Source organism: Rhinichthys klamathensis, unplaced genomic scaffold, assembly GCF_029890125.1.
Source record: "Rhinichthys klamathensis goyatoka isolate OS25496 unplaced genomic scaffold, OSU_Roscu_1.1 h1tg000183l_1, whole genome shotgun sequence".
Taxonomy (NCBI): domain Eukaryota; kingdom Metazoa; phylum Chordata; class Actinopteri; order Cypriniformes; family Leuciscidae; genus Rhinichthys; species Rhinichthys klamathensis.
The window spans coordinates 1,521,194-1,544,044 of NW_026606711.1; the positions used below are offsets into that span (position 1 = coordinate 1,521,194).

Genomic DNA, 22,851 nt, shown 5'->3' on the forward strand with positions numbered 1-22,851 from the left:
TTATTATAAAGTTTTATCACTTTTATTCTCAGAATTGCAAGTTTATATCACACAATTTTAAGAAATAAAGTCAGAATTGCTAGTTCTGTTGTGGAAACAAGCTTTATTCAAACCTAATGGCACCATGATGCAATCAACAAATTAAGTTTTACAGTTTTGCTTCTCTTTATAAGTTAGCTAACTCACACTTCCCACATGGGGATTGGGAAATGGTTGCAATGCAATAATGTTAAAATGCAATATTTTTTTTTTGTTTTACAAATTTTATCTTTTGATTTATGGGTAAAATAAAACCTGGACATGTTAATAAAAACAAATATATAATACAAGTACTATTATGAAATAAGTATCTATATGGTAAATGGACTGCATTTATATAGCGCTTTCACAGACCCAATGGCCTCCAAAGCGCTTTACAGTTTGCCTCACATTCACCCATTCATACACCGACCATATAATGTTTATTATATTGTATTATATCATATTGTGTTATTTAAAAAGTTAAGTTATACAATATACATCATATAAAATATATATATATATTAGCTGGGGATTGGGAAATGTGCTTGCAATTTAATAATGTTGCAATGCAAAAAAAAAAAAAATAATAATCTTTTGATTTATGGGTGAAATGTGACCTGGACATGTTCTGGACAAATTTCCTGGGATTCACAGTTTACATGAAATGAAGATGTGTTGTTCTCAAATGTACAAGCATGCTGTTTTGTGATGTGTGACAGGTCTAATGACTCCGGGCTGCTGTCCCATAAAGAGCATTTGCCGGTTGGAGCGCTGGCTATCGGTGACATCAGCAGATCCGGTTCAGAGGCGGCCTACAGAGTGGGTCCCATGCAGTGTTACGGAGACAGTAAGTGCTGCACAGATTTAATATTAACCGCTCTAATCACACTGTAACCACTTACCCTGTCAGCCTGTCAGACCGGCTCTGGGTAGATTGGCACACATGTGCAGTAATGCTTAATGAGAAACCATGATGTTGTTCCTGGTGAACTATATACTGTACATGTTCTACTGTAAATCCTTTCTCCAGGTAACTTCTGGAACGCCGCCTACTTCAACAAGGAGACGTCGTACCTGCACTTTCCCACGTTCCACGGGGAGCTGAGCGCTGATATCTCCTTCCTCTTTAAAACCAGCTCTTCATCAGGAGTGTTCCTGGAGAACCTGGGGATCAAAGACTTCATTCGGATTGAACTGAGCTGTGAGTGTGTGTCAACTTTACAGCTTTTTCCTCGACAGGGGAATCTCACAAAACCTGCCAAGACAGGTGACAGTTGTTTTTTCTCAGTTTTTTTAAGGATCATTCATATTTTTTGGTATTATATATATATTATACATGGTATTAATACAAAAATAAATACATAATTGTGGCGAGCAGGACGAGGGCTGTGGGAGAACGGCGCGAGGCCAGTGGCATGAGTGATAATGAATGACACCTGCTCTCGTATCTCCACTGTCGGCTCTCCTCCTTTAATGCTTCCGCTCCTCAGCGAGAGATACGAGACCGGTGCGTCGTGCAGGTGTCGCTCATCAACAACCACGCCACCGGCCATCAGCAATCTCGTCCTGCTCGTCACAATAATATAATTTAGATACTATTATGAAAAAAGTATTATGTATGTATGTAAGTACACTCACCTAAAGGATTATTAGGAACACCATACTAATACTGTGTTTGACCCCCTTTCGCCTTCAGAACTGCCTTAATTCTACGTGGCATTGATTCAACAAGGTGCTGAAAGCATTCTTTAGAAATGTTGGCCCATATTGATAGGATAGCATCTTGCAGTTGATGGAGATTTGTGGGATGCACATCCAGGGCACGAAGCTCCCGTTCCACCACATCCCAAAGATGCTCTATTGGGTTGAGATCTGGTGACTGTGGGGGCCATTTTAGTACAGTGAACTCATTGTCATGTTCAAGAAACCAATTTGAAATGATTCGAGCTTTGTGACATGGTGCATTATCCTGCTGGAAGTAGCCATCAGAGGATGGGTACATGGTGGCCATAAAGGGATGGACATGGTCAGAAACAATGCTCAGGTAGGCCGTGGCATTTAAACGATCCCCAATTGGCACTAAGGGGCCTAAAGTGTGCCAAGAAAACATCCCCCACACCATTACACCACCACCACCACCAGCCTGCACAGTGGTAACAAGGCATGATGGATCCATGTTTTCATTCTGTTTAAAGGGGGGGTGAAATGCTGTTTCATGCATAGTGAGATTTTTACACTGTTAAAGAGTTGGATTCCCATGCTAAACATGGACAAAGTTTCAAAAATGAAGTTGTAAGTTTGATGGAGTAATTCTGTTCCAAAAATACTCCTTCCGGTTTGTCACAAGTTTCGGAAAGTTTTTTTCGAATACAGGCCTGTGTGACGTCAGAGTGGCCGGATTTTCCTTATACGGGTCTTAAGGGCACTTCTCCCGGAAGGGCGCGCGCGCAGCTGTAGCCTAGTGCGTGCGAGAGTACGCCTATGCCCATCAGAGCGCCGGAATAAAAAAAATGCCACCAAAAAAGTGTGTTTTTGGTTGCCAGGGCAAGACAACACTGCACACATTTCCAAAGAACCCAGCGTTAAGGGACCTGTGGATGGATTTTGTTTTTCCAGAGCAGCAACGGAGTTGTGCAAGTGTTTTTGTTTGATCCCTTCATTTCGACGGTAATAGTTTTATAAACAAGGCCCAGTTCAACGCCGGATTTGCAGATCGCCTAATACTTAAAGATGGAGCAGTCCCAATGATAAAGGTTCACGGTCGTGCGTTGGAACCGCAGGCGGTGAGTAAAACTGCTTCAAATGTCTGTGAGTTGTTAACTATCGGCGTGTAAGCACAGCAAGTAAACAACATGATCACATACAGTTAATGTATCTATGGAGCATGCGATGTATGGTGTGTGTGTTTAAATGCATTTGTTTAGCTGGCCACTGTAGGTGACAGTTTGTTTATTGTAAAAATAAATCATGTCCTCATAAACCACGAGTCTGTCTGTTTACAACACACTAATGTTGTAAAACTCGCGCATGACATGGTGTTCTAAGACACTGCGCTCTTCAATCTCAGCCTCGGGATCTGATTCTGGATAAAAAATGTATGGCTGAATCTGATTGTTAGCCATGGTTTATTTTCGGATGTCACAGCTTCCAGACGCTCTCAACGCAAAAGCTTCGCGCGCTCGTGTTGTGATTATTTAGCTCCGCTCACACGGCACGCCTCCACCCGCTCGGGTTTTTCCGGAAAGACTCGGTACAGCCTATCTTTCTTTTATAAATATAATAAAACTAAAGACTTTTTGGAGATATGAAGGATGCAATACTACTCTATAGGTACTCAAGATTAACATGAGATTGAGTGAAACTGAGTGTTTCACCCCCCCTTTAACCCTCTGGGGACCAGAGTGTTTTTGGGGCCCTTTGGATGTTTTGACATGCTCTGACATTTGTGCTTTTTTCAGTTGCTTATAAACATATTAATGGCACAGGTGAAATTAAACTCTATTTAGGACAAACAGGTCTACCATAATGTGTGAGCAACATGTATGTACATGTTTGTATTTTTGAGAGAATATTGTTTATGCGTGGTTATTGAAAAAACTAAAAAATAAAGTTTTTGAAATAAGGACACAAAAAACATACTAAATATGAGTCCACAAGACTTTTGACTAATGTACGTTGTTGCCTAGAGTTTTTGCTTCAAAATGATCTGAAAATCATTCTTCCTAATCATTCACATAAAACAATAGATTGTTTTAAATTGTGAAAAACCTTTTTTTGTTTGCCAAGGCAATATGCGGATGGGCGGAACGGCCCAACCCCTATCATGAATAATTAAGTGGTTCTCAGACAGTGACCCTGCATAATAATGAGCCTTTCATTCAGGGGTGTCACACAAGAAAGAATGTAAGGACAATATATATATATATATATATTGTCATTGCATTCTTTCTTGTATATATATATATAGCCTACATGTGTATATATATATATATATATATATATATTGTCATTGCATTCTTTCTTGTATATATATATATAGCCTACATGTGTATATATATATATATATATATATATATATTGTCATTGCATTCTTTCTTGTATATATATATAGCCTACATGTATATATATATATATATATATATATATATATATATATATACACACACACACACACACACACATATATATATATATATATACAAACAATCAAAATATAAATGAAAGCCAGAAGCACATTTTTAGTCATACCTGGAAACAAATCCTGGTCAAATGCTATATGGGCCATTCTACAGAATTGGTTCAAAGTTACAGTTGGAAACATCTTGAAAAGAAAATAGTCTTTTCCCATAAATGTCTTATAAAGTATTATTTTTTAAAGTAGACCAATACAATAAAAATAAACCAGTCGCATTTCAAAGTCGCTCGCGAAATGACCGCCAGGTGGCGCAAAGGGACATTTATCAAAACGTAAGTGGGGCTAATGTCAATTAACAGTAAGGATGAAATTCTACAAGTTATGGTAATTTACAAATAAGCCTACAACAAACATTTATTTTTAAACAAATATTTTTAAATATGCAACATGCACGTTTAAACAACAAACAATACAATCTGAACCAGCGCTTCCTGTATTGAGACATGCAGCGCGTTTCAGTTACGATCCTGGTTCCAGTGGCCTTAAAACATTCACGGCTTTTTAAAATGTCACAAAGCGTTTTGAGATGGTTTTGAATGAAATATTGAAGTTTATAATTAGGGTATTTTGGCACACCACGCCGAGTGGCTATGCATTATTCTAAAATCTGGCTTTATTCTGGCATGTTGAATTAGAGTTTGACAAACGCGGCGGCGCGTTCATTTGGATTTATTTTTCTCATAACAGCTAAAAGAACTTACTGCGTAATTGTTGGTCATACAGATAAGATATCATCTTTTAAAACTGTAAAAGGTCTACTTTTATTAATGTAGGTAGGCTAAAGTAGGCCTACACTCACACAGGCTAACGACAAAACGTTTTCTCGCTCATGTGAGAAACAAACGTTTGGGCATTTCTCAGTGAGAAAATTCATAGCCGAGCGGTAGAACTTACAGTTCGATCATCAAGATGACACGGGTTCAAATCCCGATCAAACATGGTCTACTGCAAATTTTATATTTATTAATGCAGAGAGATTTGTCTAGCTCTAAAACTCTGTTACACCATACAGTTTTTTGGTTATATTTATAAAATAAAATTACCATGCATTTCCATTTTACACTAGGAACAATAGTATCGAACAGAACGACGTTGCATCTGTACCAATCGTACGAGGCTACCAATCGTAATTTTAAAAGCAGTTCTGTAAAAAAAGTAATTTTACATATATAGCCTATATACAGTATATATATATATTTTTTATTAGGCCTATTATTATTATTATTTTGATTCCCTACAACCTAGAGTTTTTAAAAACATGGTTTTAAGTAAAGTGTGATTTGCCAGGAGGGACGGGGATTTCCTTCTGGTCTAAACATCCCTGCTTCTGCTGAATTATTTGAATCCCCACACCCCTCCCTCCACAGTAATCAATGCTATAGGCTACTTCACCAATAGACCATATCAAATATAAAATAGAGATATGCAACAAGCACGTTTAAACAACGACAAACAATAAAATCAAAACCAGCGTTTCAGTTGTTCATTAGTTCAAGTGGCCTTAATGCATGCACGGCTTTTCAAAATTTCACAAAGCGTTTTGAGATTATTTTGAATGAAATATTGAAGTTTATAATTAAGTGTTTTGGCAGACCACGCCGAGTGGCCCTATGCATTTTTCTAAAGTCCGGTTTTATTCTAACTTTTGCTAACGACAAAAACAGTTTATCTGTCGTCTCTGTCTCCGGGAACTGCGCGTCACAAAAATGAACCGAAAGCCACTTCAGCTCAGTCACTATAAGAAATCGGCTCTGTCTAAAGCCTTTAAATGTCTAAATATTCTGGCTAATAAATGTTATCTGATTATGTAATCCATATGAAAACGAGAGGTACAGAGGATGTACTCAAACATGTAGCCTGTAAGCGCTTCCCAATGAGAAAATGACAAGGGTGAAAATCTCGCTCTAATTAAATGTAGCAGGCTAAATCGCCCTGAATTAAAATGTAAAAACAGATCAAATAATGTATTTGTTGAAATGTTGCGATATTGTTTCATTTAAGTTCATAATTATTCAATACATGTTATTTAATTTAGCAGCATTACCACGAAGCACCGTGGTTTGATATTTATAAAAAAAAAAAAAAAAAAAAAAAAAAAAACTTAATTCACAAATTGCATGCCTGGTTGAAAGGATCCAAAGATCCATGTAGACTTTAATATTGAGTTGAACATTTTGTTCATGAAAACAAATTAACATGCGTTTTTTCAGATTATATTTAGTTTTGCTTGGAAAAAGCTGGCCCAAACCAGTTTTATTTCATCAATTACTGAAATAATGAAATATTTAGTAATAAACTTTTATGACAGAAATATCACTAGGCTACATGTAACTTAAATCATTTAATTCCTTCATTATCAACACTGTCTAGAATAGCGATTTAAGTGTGAATTGCGACTTCTCTTTGTGTTAAATCAGCCTCAGACTCCGATAGCCGGTGGGAGGTTGGAGGGACAGTTCAGTGCTGTATCGTGCGCGCAGGACAATAGGCCTGGTGTTAATGTTCCTCTTTCATATGGAGAGCGAGGGAGACTAAATAAACTTGTTAAAAAGAGATTCAGCGCGAGAGAGGCAAAGAAAAACGCATGTTTTAATTTAATTATGTTGCTTTGGACAATTTTCGTTTTGTAGGCCTACTGTTTTAATTGTTTAATATAGCTGTCATTTCTTTGGCAATACAAATTTAAAATGTCGCAAGAATAAGATTAGCCTAGTGTTTCTTATTTTGCATCGCAAAAGAAATAAACTCTAAACCCGATGCAACCCTGTTTTAAATAAAAAAAACTGTCCCGACACTTTATTTGAACCTTGAAATGTTCGAACTTGGTTTCAAACTTAAGTAATTTTAGTGTTCTTTTACATTACACAATAATTTAGCAGACTAAAGACGAGCTTCTTCATTTTCATTTTCTGATGCAATCGGCTGACAATCTTCCTTCATCAGTTTTTGTCCTTTGTGCAGCGGCTGCGGTTCCAGGAATGTAGCAAATTTATGTTGTAATAATAATTAAACAAAACTCTTGACTTTAAATAAGTAAACAGTTATAAACAGTTAGCTATTTAAGCATCAAGAAGGTTAAATATAAACGCTGTTGGCCAACATCGGTTAACAACATGAATGCTACATTGAGATTCGATCTCGAGTCGATTGAAGCTCCTCGAAGCTCGTATTGTTGCGTTAACCACTGAGCTATCGTCTGTACGTCTGTAAATGTTTTTATTGCAATGTTTTACTTTTTCATTATTTATTCAATTTCATTTCAGTAGCCTAATTTCAGTATTGTGATTATGAATTATTTTAACTACGTTTCACTTGTTGAATTCATCTGCTACCAGCTTTCAATCGCTCTGAATCAGTGCGGTGCGGCAGCAGATTACGCATTAGAGAGAATAAACAAACACTTTTCAGAGTCTATGATTGTAGCGCCTCTTGGCGGTAAAAGGCAGAAAATACACCCCACATTTTACCGCCGCGGTGGAACGGCTGATGTGGGCGTTGTCATGGCTTGCCTCAACATTTGCGTTTGAATAGCGCGCGTCCTCCGTGGGCGTGTCAGATTAACGCGTAATGAAGTGTAATGAGCTGGGGAAAAAAAATCTGACAGCACTCTCTTTTCATACAGATTACATAAACTGAGAATATTAGTTTTTTATATAAATTACTTCATTGAAAAGAAGAGAATTCAAGCTTCATAAAGAAAAATCTCTCGTGCCTGTATGACAAGTATTTGCAGAGTTAGAGTTAATTTTTCGGACGTGTTTCAGAATGGACTGCACTGACAGAGAGAAGGCAAAACTCGCATCATGTTTATTTTTCTTTATTTGACAAAAAGCACAAAACTTTGTTTTTATTGTGAGTATACAGAAAAATAATAGACAATTAACAGGATCGATTGATGTATAACACTTATATGTACGATCAAAATCAACAGAGTATTTTAAGTCTATTTTTCTGCTATGTGAAAAAAAAACGGCAAAACGCGCGGGCGCGTTTCTGGTCCCCAGAGGGTTAACGCCAAATTCTGACTCTACCATCTGAATGTCTCAACAGAAATCGAGACTCATCAGACCAGGCAACATTTTTCCAGTCTTCAACTGTCCAATTTTGGTGAGCTCTTGCAAATTGTAGCCTCTTTTTCCTATTTGTAGTGGAGATGAGTGGTACCCGGTGGGGTCTTCTGCTGTTGTAGCCCATCCGCCTCAAGGTTGTGCGTGTTGTGGCTTCACAAATGCTTTGCTGCATACCTCGGTTGTAACGAGTGGTTATTTCAGTCACTGTTGCCCTTCTATCAGCTCGAACCAGTCTGGCCATTCTCCTCTGACCTCTGGCATCAACAAGGCATTTTCGCCCACAGGACTGCCGCATACTGGATGTTTTTCCCTTTTCACACCATTCTTTGTAAACCCTAGAAATGGTTGTGCGTGAAAATCCCAGTAACTGAGCAGATTGTGAAATACTCAGACCGGCCCGTCTGGCACCAACAACCATGCCACGCTCAAAATTGCTTAAATCACCTTTCTTTCCCATTCTGACATTCAGTTTGGAGTTCAGGAGATTGTCTTGACCAGGACCACACCCCTAAACGCATTGAAGCAACTGCCATGTGATTGGTTGATTAGATAATTGCATTAATGAGAATAATCCTATAGGTGAGTGTATATGTATGTAATGTATATATATACTCAAGTTTTACTATTTAATTGGAGTAGTAAAGTAATGAGAATTGGGAGAATATTATATTATTTAAAAATTTAATTATAAAATATATGTAATATAAAAAAATATAAATATGAATACAAATAGGCTATAGAAATACTGTTACTGTTTATAAACATTGTGTGTGTGTGTGTGTGTGTGTGTGTGTGTGAGTTGGTTTATGTGATTTATGAGGACACAAATTTGTATAATGACATGTGTATTACACTGGTATTACAACTTATGGGTGGTTTATGAGGACATTTCAAAAGTCCTCATAAATCAAATGGCTTAAAAAACATAAAAAACAATGTTTTATTAAAAAATTAAAAATGCTGCATGTCTCCTGTGATGGGTAGGTTTAGGGATAGGGGCAGTGTAGGGGGATAGAAGATATAGTTTTTACGGTATAAAAACCATTACGCCTATGGAGAGTCCTCATAATGCTGTTGCACCAACATGTGTGTGTGTGTGTGTGTGTGTGTGTGTGTGTGTGTGTGTGTGTGTGTGTGTGTGTGTGTGTGTGTGTGTGTGTGTGTGTGTGTGTGTGTGTGTGTGTGTGTGTGTGTGTGTGTGTGTGTGCGCGCGCACGCTCATGTTTGCATGGGTTTCATACGTGTGTTGAGTTTCGACATTGCTGAGTTTTTGTTTATCCACCAAAGGGAGAAATAATCCAGGGAAGCTGTCGGCTGAAAATATAGACATCACAAAACGGTTTCCTCCTGGGAAATTACCACAGAATAGCTGTTGAACCAATATGTAGAGATGTGCTCCACTGGTTTGCAATGCGCTCAGAGTGAAAACCCCTCTATATGATCAATTTAAGACCTTTGGTCATTTTATTAGCAGTGTTTGCTAAGTCAAGCATCTCGATCACTCGCAGTGGTCTGAAGGCCTAAACCCGAGTATGAAAGTTCAGTGTTTGTTTTTGTGCTCCAGACGTGAATGATTCCTTATGTTTTCCTGTAGATCTAACAGTAATGCATGACGCTAATAATGCCAAGGTCATGGCTTCGATATGTTTCAAAAAATAGAAATCGTTCTAGTTGTTTAATTGAAGTTGTAAAAGTAATATATCTGGATGCATTTCAGTAATGAGAATTGGGAGTTTATAATATAATATTCTTTTTGCCCGTTGGACCATAAAACAGCTGAAAAAAATCACACAGATGAACAAAGCAAAAGATGATAGAAGCCGCATAACAAAACACTAAAAATCATCCAGAGCACAAATATGCACAAACACCACTTTCATTTCCCTCCCAAAATGTAAAATCCACTTTGACTGCTGCTAGATGAGCACTATCTGTCTGGCGTTCATCCGAACCCTATAAAATCCATGTCCTCTGGGTGTGTGTCTAGATTTTTATTATACCCCTCCGCCACATGGTCCCTGTCTATTACGCGACTCTTTAACTGCATAAAAGAGCTGTTAAATTCCTGGACGTAATGGGCTCATGTGATGGATGAGAATAGAGTATGTGAAGACCTTACAGCGCCCTGCCGCTTGTTCCTTTATAATGACAAATCCTTTGGCTGGAAGAGCTCAATTAACCTCTCATTATATTCTGACTGGGTTGGGCGCCTGTTGAGGCGGCTCATGTTGGACGTGAACTCGGACGAAGTTCGTTTCAAAGAAGCCGATGGAAAAAGCAGTGGCATCTGAGATCTGAGCTGTGGGGTGCTGGAATAGTTCAAACTAAAATTGTGATTTCCTTGCCAACATGTCACTCCATGACTTTATTTCCTTCGTGTAGTCCATATCAAGGTTGTGCACCATTCAGAGATGGATTGAAAATGCCTTTTAAATTACAGTTCTCCTCCTGGATTTGAAGAAACATTCTGCAGAATTGCAGTTTGAATTTAAATTTAATGATGCAGAATTAAACTGAATTGAAAATCAAAGAAATTCATATAGCTGTAAGTATTAACTGGAAGAGCAAATCAACACAAACTTCAGATGTTGACCTGACAAAGCCTTGTTTGACAGGTTTGAAAAAGTTAAAAAAGCTTTACAACTATTTGAGGTCAGAATGAAGTCTCTTCTGCTCACCAAGGCTGCATTTATGCGTTTAAAAATGCGGTAAAAACAGTCATATTGTGAAATATTATTACAATTTAAAATAACTGTTTTCTGTTGTAATATATTATGGAATGTAATTTCTAATGGGATTTCTTCAGAAATCATCAGAGGCGGACAGAGTACAAAGCTTCATTACTTGAGTAAAAGTACAGATACCCCTTGCTAAATTTTACTCAAGTAGAAGTAAAAGTACTACAGTCAGATGTCTACTTAAGTAAAAGTACTGAAGTACTTGTTTTTAAAAGCACTTGAGTATCAAGAGTACAAGAGTAAATTTTCTAAATATTGCATTACTACTGCCACAGTGTCAAGTCATCTTCATTTATATAGCGCTTTTAGGAGATTGTTTCAAAGCAGCTTTACAGAGATAAACATACAATTTACGGTAACAGAGATTGTTTTGGCTTTATAGCGATTCTTGAATAGCTAATGTTATTTCCAGCTAAAGTTAGTTTTGATAGATTCACTTCCGTCAAAATGATCATTTGTTATTAAATTAGGGGCCGCTAAGACGACAACGTTCTCTCTAAACAGACTTTAAACACAAACCTGTGATTAACGCTGATGGCGTTCACATGCGCGTTAAGAATTGATTCTATAGTTATGTGTGTTCGAATATATGTGTGCATGTTTGTAATTCCCAACAAAACATGCCTAAACAAACTACTTGTCTTTGCCTAGAAATTTGAATACAGAATTTTATTTTATCACTTCGGGGTACGCGAACCGTGCTTACATTTATGTACAGAAACGTCCTACATGGAGTTATGAAAAATGTTAATGTTAATACCTTTGATAATCTAAAAGGAATTGAAAGTTAATTCAAGTTATTTTCATCTTTTTACCATGTTGCTTTATTTAACATTTCTCACTTGCCCACAAAGCAATGCACAATGGCAACGCTCTGACAAACCTCTGCTAGAGTTTTAATGGATTTTTTGCACCCACATTTGAACCTGTTTCGTCTCTAATCTAAATCTGACCATGGAGTTGACTTTGGCGGAAAGCTGAAGGTGATTGCTGTCCCAATCAGTGGCACCTGCACAATCCAATCACGTTTGAGAGGGAAACAACACATTGAGGGTTTCCGAGATTTTTATTTTTTCCCTTTTTTTTTATTTTTTAGAAGTAACGGGTACTCACGGTTATGGATAGAAATGTAGTGGAGTAAAGAGTACAATATTTTCCTCTCAAATGTACTGAGTAAAGTCATGAGTAATCCCCAAAATCCCCGGGTTTCCCGATAACGATGTATCTTAGCTCTTAAGAGCGCTCTCTACGTGCAAGGTTACGAACGCTCGCCGCAATTCCACGCGCGTTTCCCAAAAATGCACTTAACATGAATGCGCGAGAACACGTTATATGTGCTACTTAAAGGTGAACTAAGTAACTTTTTTACCTTAACCGAACAGCTTTGGAGTCATTGTAATGTCTATATTACTGATTTCGTGTTGAATGGTGGTCGTCTCGCACCCCCCTGGTGCCTGTGAGCCGCAAAACCACCCTTGCAACTTTGGGCCGGCGAGCCCAAAAGTGTTAGGAAGTATCGTGTGATACCAGGTCTCGCGAGGTAACGAATTGCTTTACGGCAAAAAACAGATCTAATAAAATTCTGATAAAATGAGCATCAAACAGAAATAACCCGGCGCCGTATACATGTGGTGTTGGGCGCGCGCAGCTCTTAAAGGGGCCATACCTTATTTCCACTCGTTACAGCGTCCATCCTACTGAACAGGTACCGGTGTACAGGGGGAGGGGATCCGGCCGTGAGTGCGAGCCATCTCTGCGTGAGTGCTATTCACGACAGTACAAGTACTCCACAGCGACTCTAGGGGTCGCTGTTTGACAAAAACGGAATTCCTACTTAGTGCTGCTTTAAGCGTCGCTGTCCATTCGCAAAGTGCTGAAATATAACCTTATATGGAATCGTATTCTGAACGTTTAACCTAATAATCGTCATTTGTTGTGGATTGGAAATCAAGACAAGTCTATATGGATATAAAGCACCTATACAGGCTGACAAAATGGCTGAACAAAAACAAAAAAACAAGAGAAGATACCTTTCAAAAAGATCAAATTAATGTCCTTCTAGAGGAGATAGAGGGAAACAAAGATTTTATTTTTAACAGATTTAAAGGACACCATACAAATAAGGAAAAACAAAACATCTGGAAGGACATTGTCACATTGCAAACTAACTGCAACCGTGTTCAAAGATCAGGGAAGGAGGTCCGCAAGAAATCCCCAATACATGGCTGGTTTTCGTGCACGTCAGCAAGTCATTGACAGATTTTTTTTTAATTCATCCCTATTTTACCCGGTCTTTAAAGCATATTTCCCAGATTACTTATTTTATGATTTTTTGTTTTTTGTTCATTCGTTTAATTTAGATGTGTATTTCTATTTTTTTCTTCCCTTTTTAATTATTTCATTTATTCATTTAAACAAAACACGAGTACAACAAAGTGTACAATAAAGTACAATCAAAACCTTATATTATGCTTACGTTGCAGTGTAATCTGTTAAATCTAGATAAAAGTGTAATCTGCCGGTTGTCTTCTTACGATGCACTTGGGGATTTACGATTACTCCAGAGCACTCGTAGTTCTACGAAGATTTTCAAGTGCTACTTAAGTTACGATGCTTTTGGGAAACAGACCATAATATTAAGATCAGTCGTACGATCGTTTTTACGATCAACTTAGGCTTACGATGCTTTTGGGAAACGCAGCCCTGTTCTGGGCGAGAACTGCAGGCTAGCATGGATAAGAGCAGGAGAGCAGCAACAACCCCCCTTAGGGTAAACAGAACAGAACCAACATCAATGCCTTGCAGATATCATTAATTCAAGATTTTAAAGTACAACATAATTTGAGAATTTATTCTGATTCAAGGGGAATCAGAATGCCAAACTGACTGTACGAGAGGTGGAGCTGGGGAGGGAGGAGGGTAATCAGCTCTTGAGAAACGCGATCGCTGCTGATAATACTGAAGGAGCTTATATATGTATACAGTGATAGGCGTCGTATTCCTATAGGTAGACGTGTGTGAGTTGAGAGTCAGCTGATGCGAGCTTGACTAACGTGACCTGCCAGAACTGACACTATTCTTAATTATTATTGTCATCATCAACGTTGAAAACAATTGTGATGCTTCATATTTTCGTGGAAACAGTGACACATTTTTTCAGGATTCTTTGATGAATAGAATATAGTGTTCAACACAATGAAAGTGGTGCTATCATAAGACTTTGAATATAGTGTATATAGAATCAGGGCTTGACATTATCTTTTTTGCTCAGCAGCCACTGTGGCTTGTGGTTTTTCAAAGTTACTAGCCACTCAGCATTTTCACTGGCCACAGTTTTGACATCGATACCATGGGGAAAAACTGCCATATAGATATTTTTAATATTATCTCATAATTTGGCAGCAGGAATATTAGGCTGCTGTCACTTTAAAACCTGACGCACAGATCCATTACACGTTTTCTTTCAGTTGCGTTTTCTTTCTCAACTGTTTACGTTCACTTAAAACATAACTGTCTGTCTTTACTTGAATACTCAACAAGACTGGCATTTTTTTAATGACATTATTTTGTGTGTGTTTGACTGTTTAAGCACAATAAGCAGCGAAAAAGAACTCAATTTAGTACTGAGAGGTGGCTTTATGAGCACAAAATCTGCGGGAATGAGTAAAATTATGCGCAATATACACAACCCCACACCGAAATTTAAACCCAGCAACAATATTCATCCGGAGCAAATGAAATTATTGAGTGAGTGAGTGAGTGAGTGAGTGAGTGAGTGAGTGAGTGAGTGAGTGAGTGAGTGAGTGAGTGAGTGAGTGAGTGAGTGAGTGAGTGAGTGAGTGAGTGAGTGAGTGAGTGAGTGAGTGAGTGAGTGAGTGAGTGAGTGAGTGAGTGAGGGGAGGCAGGTTTGTGTGTCGAGATGAGAGACTCGACACACAAATTCGTGTATTCTGCTGAAAATGAGTATTGGAAGCGTTTCAGATATATTTAAGTATTGATATGCATCGAAAAATCTATATTTTTGACGACACTACATTGCACTTAGTTTATTTTTTTCACATGCCTTTTTAAAAGACTACAATTGTATATATTATATATGTAATTCAACCCGCCAAAATACAGTCCATGCACTGCTGAAATACACTGGCGTTCGGTGGGTTGGCAGGTGTTAATGTGAAGCCCTGAGTATATTGAATAAAGAACTTCCACTTTCAGATGAAAAAGAGCAGCGTGAACATTCAGCTATACTGTACATCACCATTTGTGTTCCACAGAAGAAAGAAAGTGACATGAGTGTGAGTAAATAATGGCAGAATCTTAATTTCTGGCTGAAATATCCCTTTAATAACGATTGAGATGATGATTCACATGCACTACATTTTCAAAAAGCAACTCACTTTTGTGTCATATTTCCCACAGACGCTCCACTGGTGTGTTTTTCTGTAGCTCACCCTGAGCGTCAGCTGTGCCGCGCGTGCAGTGAATAATAAAGAGGTCGTAGCACATCATCAGCGTTTTTGCAGAGTTTTTTTGTCATTAGAAAGTGCTTCATGACAGAAGGTGCCGATCTTTCTCAGCCGCGAGGGGTCTTCATTCAGATGTGCTGAAATCCTGCAGATGGAGCGGCGGGAGCCTGAAGGTCTGCCCATTCTTCAACATATGTGAAGACTGGAGTAAGAAACTAAGATGTGGAAACTAGACTTAAGTAGGAATTGGTAGGAAGAACAATTATCAGTTTTTGAACATGTCTAGTCGATAAATATATTGTATTACTCCAAAATCAAATAAAAAACAGGATATTTAGCTTACAAATATTATACTCTAAAAAAAAATATATTTTTTTTTTCAAATAAAAAACTAGGTCATTATATTAAGAAAAAATAGAGCTATGATCCGCACTCAAAATTTGAAGTCTTTTTAATTGGATAACGTACGTTTCAGCTCACAGGCCTTCTTCAGTGTGTTAAATAATCAAATCCCTCCATACGCTATTTAAACCATTAATTCTATTGACGTCATCAAGATTAGTCAATGTTAAACATCTTAGCTTTTTCAAAATCACTCAACGTCAACTTCAATTAACAATTATCCACAGACAGCATCATCTTTTTAACCATGTTAATCACATCCACCAATAATTTACATGGAACACAGGAAATACCCTAGTGAAAAAACATACCAAAATCTCTTTAAAATACATTTATTTCATACTAAGTATACGACAAATCCATTAAAGTTTTTACTTAGGGGGTTAATATTGTTATTTTCTTGTTTATTACTGTAAAGCTGCTTTAAAACAATCTATATTGTATATAGTGTTATTTAAATAAAGGTGACTTGATTTGACCTAGTCTCAGCTTCAGAAAGCACGTCCATGGTATATTTGGACACAAAATGGGAAACACTTTCGAGTGTCGAAGTTTCCGGGAGACGTGTGTGTGTCGCGTTACTTGATGGTCCGCCCATCGTGATGCTAAAATGCCCTTATGGAAGAAGAAAGCTGTTGTGTTTATATCTGTGACAATGAGCACTTATCAGGATCAACTAAACACTGCATTTTCAAAAGTATGTGAAGTTCACAGCGCCAATGTGTACAGTAAACTTGTACAACGTTCTTGAATATCAGTCTGTTATTGTGGGGACGTCAACTTTAGATTTTCATGCCCCTAAACATGAATTGAAACAAAACAAACTGTGATTGGTTGCTTTACATGTCGGTCAGATGTGGTCTTGGCCAATGAAAGCTGGCAGTCTGAAGGTCTGGCTACGCGAGACTAGGGGCCTTTCTCAATCTGTGTTCTTGTCTGTACTTGTGTCCTTGTGTTCTTGTGAAACGTCATCTTTTGTGGCCCAAGTACTGTCCCAATACACAAGTTTGCATTTTGGCAAGAACAGTTAAAAATCCCGGAAGTGTTCTTGACACGCCCATTTTACCGAGGATGCATCGGTTGGTAACTTGTGTGAACTTGACGGCAGAAATATCCCAGCATTCAATTCGGCATTCGAGGAAGGAGAGGCAGGTCAATACAGTATTTCGTTTTTCTACAATTACGTACACTATTTCATCACTCAATTCACTTCTGAGAACATTTGATGCGAGAAATCAACTGTGTAGATTTCAAATATTGGCATTTTTACGAAAATTTATGGCTAATCGAAAATGTGCTCAAACGTTTTCGGAAGTGAGAATCTCCATAAGCGCCTGCGGGTGTAACGTTAGCTATCGAGCCAACTGGCCAGTTTGCTCACAGACTCGTTTTTCCCCACAGCCAAGAGACCATTGCAGCCTGGCTGTTATCGTCAATAATTCTCGTTATGTTTGGGTACTGCAGACGGTGTCTGTGCGGGGGTATTATTGCGCAATACCAGCAAGAACACATCGTCTCAAACTGTCAGCAGCGTTCTGTGTGCTCGTCACCTTGTGAGTTCATTCTTCCAAGAACAACTAGCAAGAGCGTTCTCCCCAAGAACACAAGTCCGTTCTTTGCATTCTTGGTTTTGAGAAACACCCTAGACTTCACCTGGCTTGTACAAAAGACTCCAATTCATCTCATTGGTTTCTGGGAGAAGCAGTTGACATCCTTAAAGGGTTAGTTCACCCCAAAATGAAAATGATGTCATTAATGACTCTCCCTCATGTCGTCTCAAGCCCGTAAGACCTCCGTTCATCTTCAGAACACAGTTTAAGATATTTTAGATTTAGTCCGAGAGCTTTCTGTCCCTCCATTGTAAATGTATGTACGGTATACTGTCCTTGTCCAGAAAGGAAATAAAGACATCATCAAAGTAGTCCATGTGACATCAGTGGGTTAGTTAGAATGCTTTGAAGCATCGAAAATACATTTTGGTCCAAAAATAACAAAAACTACGACTTTATTCAGCATTGTATTGTCCTCCGGTTCTGTTGTGGATCCGCGTTCAGTGCCGCTGCTGACGTAAGACGCTGCTGACGTGTGTGTGTGTGTGTGTGTGTGTGTGTGTTCTGGTTCTGTTGTGGATCCGCGTTCAGTGCCGCCGCTGACGTAAGACGCTGCTGACGTGTGTCTGGTGTGTGTGTGTGTGTGTATTCTGGTTCTGTTGTGGATCCGCGTTCAGTGCCGCTGCTGACGTGTGTCTGGTGTGTGTGTGTGTGTGTGTGTGTATTCGGGTTCTGTTGTGGATCCGCGTTCAGTGACGCCGCTGACGTAAGACGCTGCTGACGTGTGTCTGGTGTGTGTGTGTGTGTGTGTATTCTGGTTCTGTTGTGGATCCGCGTTCAGTGCCGCCGCTGACGTAAGACGCTGCTGACGTGTGTCTGGTGTGTGTGTGTGTGTGTGTATTCTGGTTCTGTTGTGGATCCGCGTTCAGTGCCGCCGCTGACGTAAGACGCTGCTGACGTGTGTCTGGTGTGTGTGTGTGTGTGTGTATTCTGGTTCTGTTGTGGATCTGCGTTCAGTGCCGCCGCTGACGTAAGACGCTGCTGACGTGTGTCTGGTGTGTGTGTGTGTGTGTGTGTGTGTATTCGGGTTCTGTTGTGGATCCGCGTTCAGTGCCGCTGCTGACGTAAGACGCTGCTGACGTGTGTCTGGTGTGTGTGTGTGTGTGTGTGTGTGTGTGTGTGTGTGTGTGTGTGTGTGTGTGTGTGTGTGTGTATTCTGGTTCTGTTGTGGATCCGCGTTCAGTGCCGCCGCTGACGTAAGACGCTGCTGACGTGTGTCTGGTGTGTGTGTGTGTGTATTCTGGTTCTGTTGTGGATCCGCGTTCAGTGCCGCTGCTGACGTGTGTCTGGTGTGTGTGTGTGTGTATTCGGGTTCAAATAAATATGGCTGGGCAAAAAAATGCAAGTCTTCCTCTGTGTGGAAATCCTTAGACATGTTTGCGAAGATTGTTTTGTTTCCAGCGTGCGTCTCCCTCAGACTGTAAACGAAGCTCGGACGCACCAGACACACACACACACACACCAGACACACACACACACACCAGACACACGTCAGCAGCGTCTTACGTCAGCAGCGGCACTGAACGCGGATCCACAACAGAACCAGAATACACACACACACACACACACCAGACAAACGTCAGCAGCGTCTTACGTCAGCGGCGGCACTGAACGCGGATCCACAACAGAACCCGAATACACACACACACACACACACCAGACACACGTCAGCAGCGTCTTACGTCAGCAGCGGCACTGAACGCGGATCCACAACAGAACCGGAGGACAATACAATGCTGAATAAAGTCCTAGTTTTTGTTATTTTTGGCCCAAAATGTATTTTCGATGCTTCAACACACTCTAACTAACCCACTGATGTCACATGGACTGCTTTGATGATGTCTTTATTTCCTTTCTGGACAAGGACAGTATACCGTACATACATGTTCAATGGAGGGACAGAAAGCTCTCGGACTAAATCTAAAATATCTTAAACTGTGTTCTGAAGATGAACGGAGGTCTGACGGGCTTGGGACGACATGAGGGAGAGTCATTAATGACATCATTTTCATTTTTGGGTGAACTAACCCTTTAAGAGGTTTGATGTGAGATTTTTCTCTCGCTGTTTATGAGGGTGTTCTTCAGTGAGATCCAAGGCAGCTGATAGATGTTTCATCATTCCTTTTTATCATCATTGCAAGTTTTAGCCGTTTAGAGAACAGCGTGTTGTTTTTGGATTATTCTCAAACCCTCAAACATCATCTGCCACTCAACAGATTCCATTTGGAACGGTTCTCATGCCTCGTTCGTCTTCTTAACTGGAACGAAACATCAGCGAAATGTCAATCTGCTAGTATGATGATGAACATCAATCAAATGTGTTTCTCTTTCCAGCTCCGAAACAAGTGGTCTTCTCGTTCGACGTGGGAAACGGTCCCTTCGAGGTGAGGGTTGAGACGCCCGGCGCTCTGAACGACAACCGCTGGCATCACGTGAGAGCCGAGCGCAACGTGAAAGAGGCATCGCTGTATGTGGACCACCATCCCGCGGCCCTTCAGAAAGCTCCCGCTGACGGACACATTCATCTGCAGCTCAACAGCCAATTATTTGTGGGTAGGAAGAACATTTATCAGATAAAGGATGTGTCTCTTCACCCTGTGTGCTGTTCAGAAATCAGATCGCTGCTATCTCTGTTTTGGACGGCCATTATTTGTCCCTTTTGTGTCAATCTCACGAAGAAGAACACGTCCAGTTCATATATCACTCCAAAATCAAACAGAAAAAAATGAGAAATTTTGACTTACAAATATTTACCCCCAAAAAATAAATTAAGAAAAAGAGTTGGAAATGTTGCTTACAGATATTTTCTATTTTTATTATTTCTATTTCTATATTTCTATTTAATTGTTATTTTAGTATTATTGACATGCTGGATTTATTTTAATTTTAAAGTTAAAGTAAGTTGCTTTTTGTTTTTAAATATTTAATGTTACTTTATTTTTATTTCAGTTTTACTTTTAGTAATTTTAGTACTTCAATGTAAACTTTTTTTCTGCTCCAGTTTTCATCGAATATTTATGTTTCATTTCAGCTATTTGAATGACGAAAAGTTATTTTTTTAATAGTTTGATGACATTTTAATTGAAAAGTTTAATTAACCACATTCACATTAACTAAATTAATTCCTGTAATATTAAAATAACCTCATTCTCATTATTGAAATTGAATGATAATAATGTATTATTTAAAGGTATTCATACATAATTGTAGTATTTGTTATACTGCCTTTATACTGACGAAAAAAAATCAATTATAGAATTTTTCACTATTAAGAATAATTAGAATTATAACAAATATAAAACATCTGAATGCATCATAATACAAATTTGTAAGTATATATCCTAAAAATATTGTTTAAAAAAAATAATGCAAAAAGTTCTAAAAACAGGCTTAATTTTCTTTATGCACAATTGAATGTCCTATTTTTTCTTTTGATTATTGGTCTGAAAATATTGACCTGAAATATGAGGTTTGATCAGGAAACTGAAACAGGCTGGGATGGTGTGATCCAACGCGAATGGCTTCTGTGAAGCTAGATTTGTTGACCTTGACCGAGCTCCTGGCAAATTTGAAAGGTGTCTCTCTGTTGGAGGAACTCAGCGGGAATGAGTTTTCCAGTAAGTGTTGAGAAAGTAGTGTCATTATAGTTCAATCTTTAGTTCTATTGTGCAGCACTCAACTGCAATTGGATTCGGAGGTTCCCATGACTGTTCATGCGTATGAAGAACTCCATTTCTACCAGTTTATAATGCAGGTCTGAGGTCTTCTGGGTAAAACATATCAGTCGTTGTACTGGAGGAGACGTTTTCAGTATTGGGTATATTATGTTCAGGACATTACATAGCCAAGGAAGCTATTTTTATCAAGATATCAGCTTTGAGAGGCTGCCACAGACACAAATGAGGCTCTTTTAGCGCTCAGGAAACTTAATGGAGATCTCAGTTATGATTCACCTCAAGTATTGCCTTTCTCCAATAGGAGAATTACAAATAAACACAATGTTTAGAAGTAAGAGTATGATAGTATAGAGCTATGAAACAATGTGGATAACAGCTCAGATAATTTAATAAGAAATCTAAGTTCATATTGAGATCTCAGACTTCAACAGTTTTTTTCCAGCTTTTTTTTAATGATTGAAAATTATTTTTAATATTTTTAGTTTCAGTTAACAATAAAAACACGGTTTTATTTTATATTATTTATATATTCTATGCATATTTTAGGACCATTAAGGTGTTTTTTTTTTTTTTTTTTTTTTTTTGCATTTTGCAAATTAACCACACTTACTCAATATATTCTTTAATGTAATTTGTCATAAACCTCATTTTTATTATTATATAGCAAAAATCATAATAAAAGGTTTTCATACATCATTATAGTTATACACTGCCAGTAGTTATACTGCCTTAAGTAAGTTTACTTAAGTGGTTTGAGTAAAAAACAAAACATTGTATTATAGTTTTTATATTATTTTTTCCCATATTCTGCATTGTTGCAGCTCGTCTCTTCCCAGTCTGTCAGTAACGCTCTGTTTAGTTCCTGTCTCTATGAAGCCCCTCCTTCTGAAAAGCACACTGTGCTCTGATTGGTCAGCTGGATCAGTGTGTTGTGATTGGTCAAGCACTTTGAGTGTGTTTGGGAAATGTCCCGCCCCTTAGCATAACCACCAGTTTCAGCACACTACTCAACCAGGCCCCGCCCCTTTATTCTGCGTATGAATTATTTAAATGAGGAATATTGTGACAATGATATAGAGAAGAACACACTAAAGAAAGCTGACAATGTAAAAAAAAAAAGCATAACTCCATTAAGATCTAAAAAATAAACTCTTATAATGTGCGGGACTTAAAACTTTCCAATTGCTCTCCATGTACTCGGATTTCTGTCTAGGCAGAACATTAAGGTGTTTAAGGGACCTAATACACATTTGCCTTTGTCTCGTATTTCATCATTGGTATGTCAAAACTTTTAACAGCATTTCCAACTTAGCTTTGAACATTTCACAGATGATTATATGGCACAGCTGGCACAGCGAGGTGTTCGCTGAAACGAATTAGCACTAAAACGCTAAGCACTAATGTATGCAGAGCGCATTATTTCTCTATTTATAGCTTGTCATCTACAGGAACAGAATGCAAAAAACCCACAATTTTCTTCCGAAGGCAATTACCATATCAAGGACAAAACCCCAGTGAAAGACTGACAGCAGAAAATGACAGAAGATTCAACACATCAGTGGGGGAAAGGGTCAGCGGTCACTTGTTGTGAATTCAGACTCAAACCCTTGACAACATGCGAGAAGGTTCCGCTGTCTGCGCGATAAAAGCCATCTTTCCCCTGTAACTCGCG

At 38.6% G+C, this 22,851-nt stretch overlaps 1 protein-coding gene across 2 annotated transcripts in view; it reads left to right on the top strand.

Annotated features, from left to right (window-relative positions):
* The window catches only part of cntnap3 (contactin associated protein family member 3), a 193,344-nt gene that overhangs the window by 143,296 nt on the left and 27,197 nt on the right, over positions 1 to 22,851 (top strand). For both annotated transcript variants that reach the window (XM_056261574.1, XM_056261576.1), the window contains exons 15-17: positions 741 to 868; positions 1,052 to 1,222; positions 19,837 to 20,055. In XM_056261574.1, the coding sequence (XP_056117549.1) occupies positions 741 to 868; positions 1,052 to 1,222; positions 19,837 to 20,055 (518 nt within the window). The remainder of the gene's footprint in view (positions 1 to 740; positions 869 to 1,051; positions 1,223 to 19,836; positions 20,056 to 22,851) is intronic.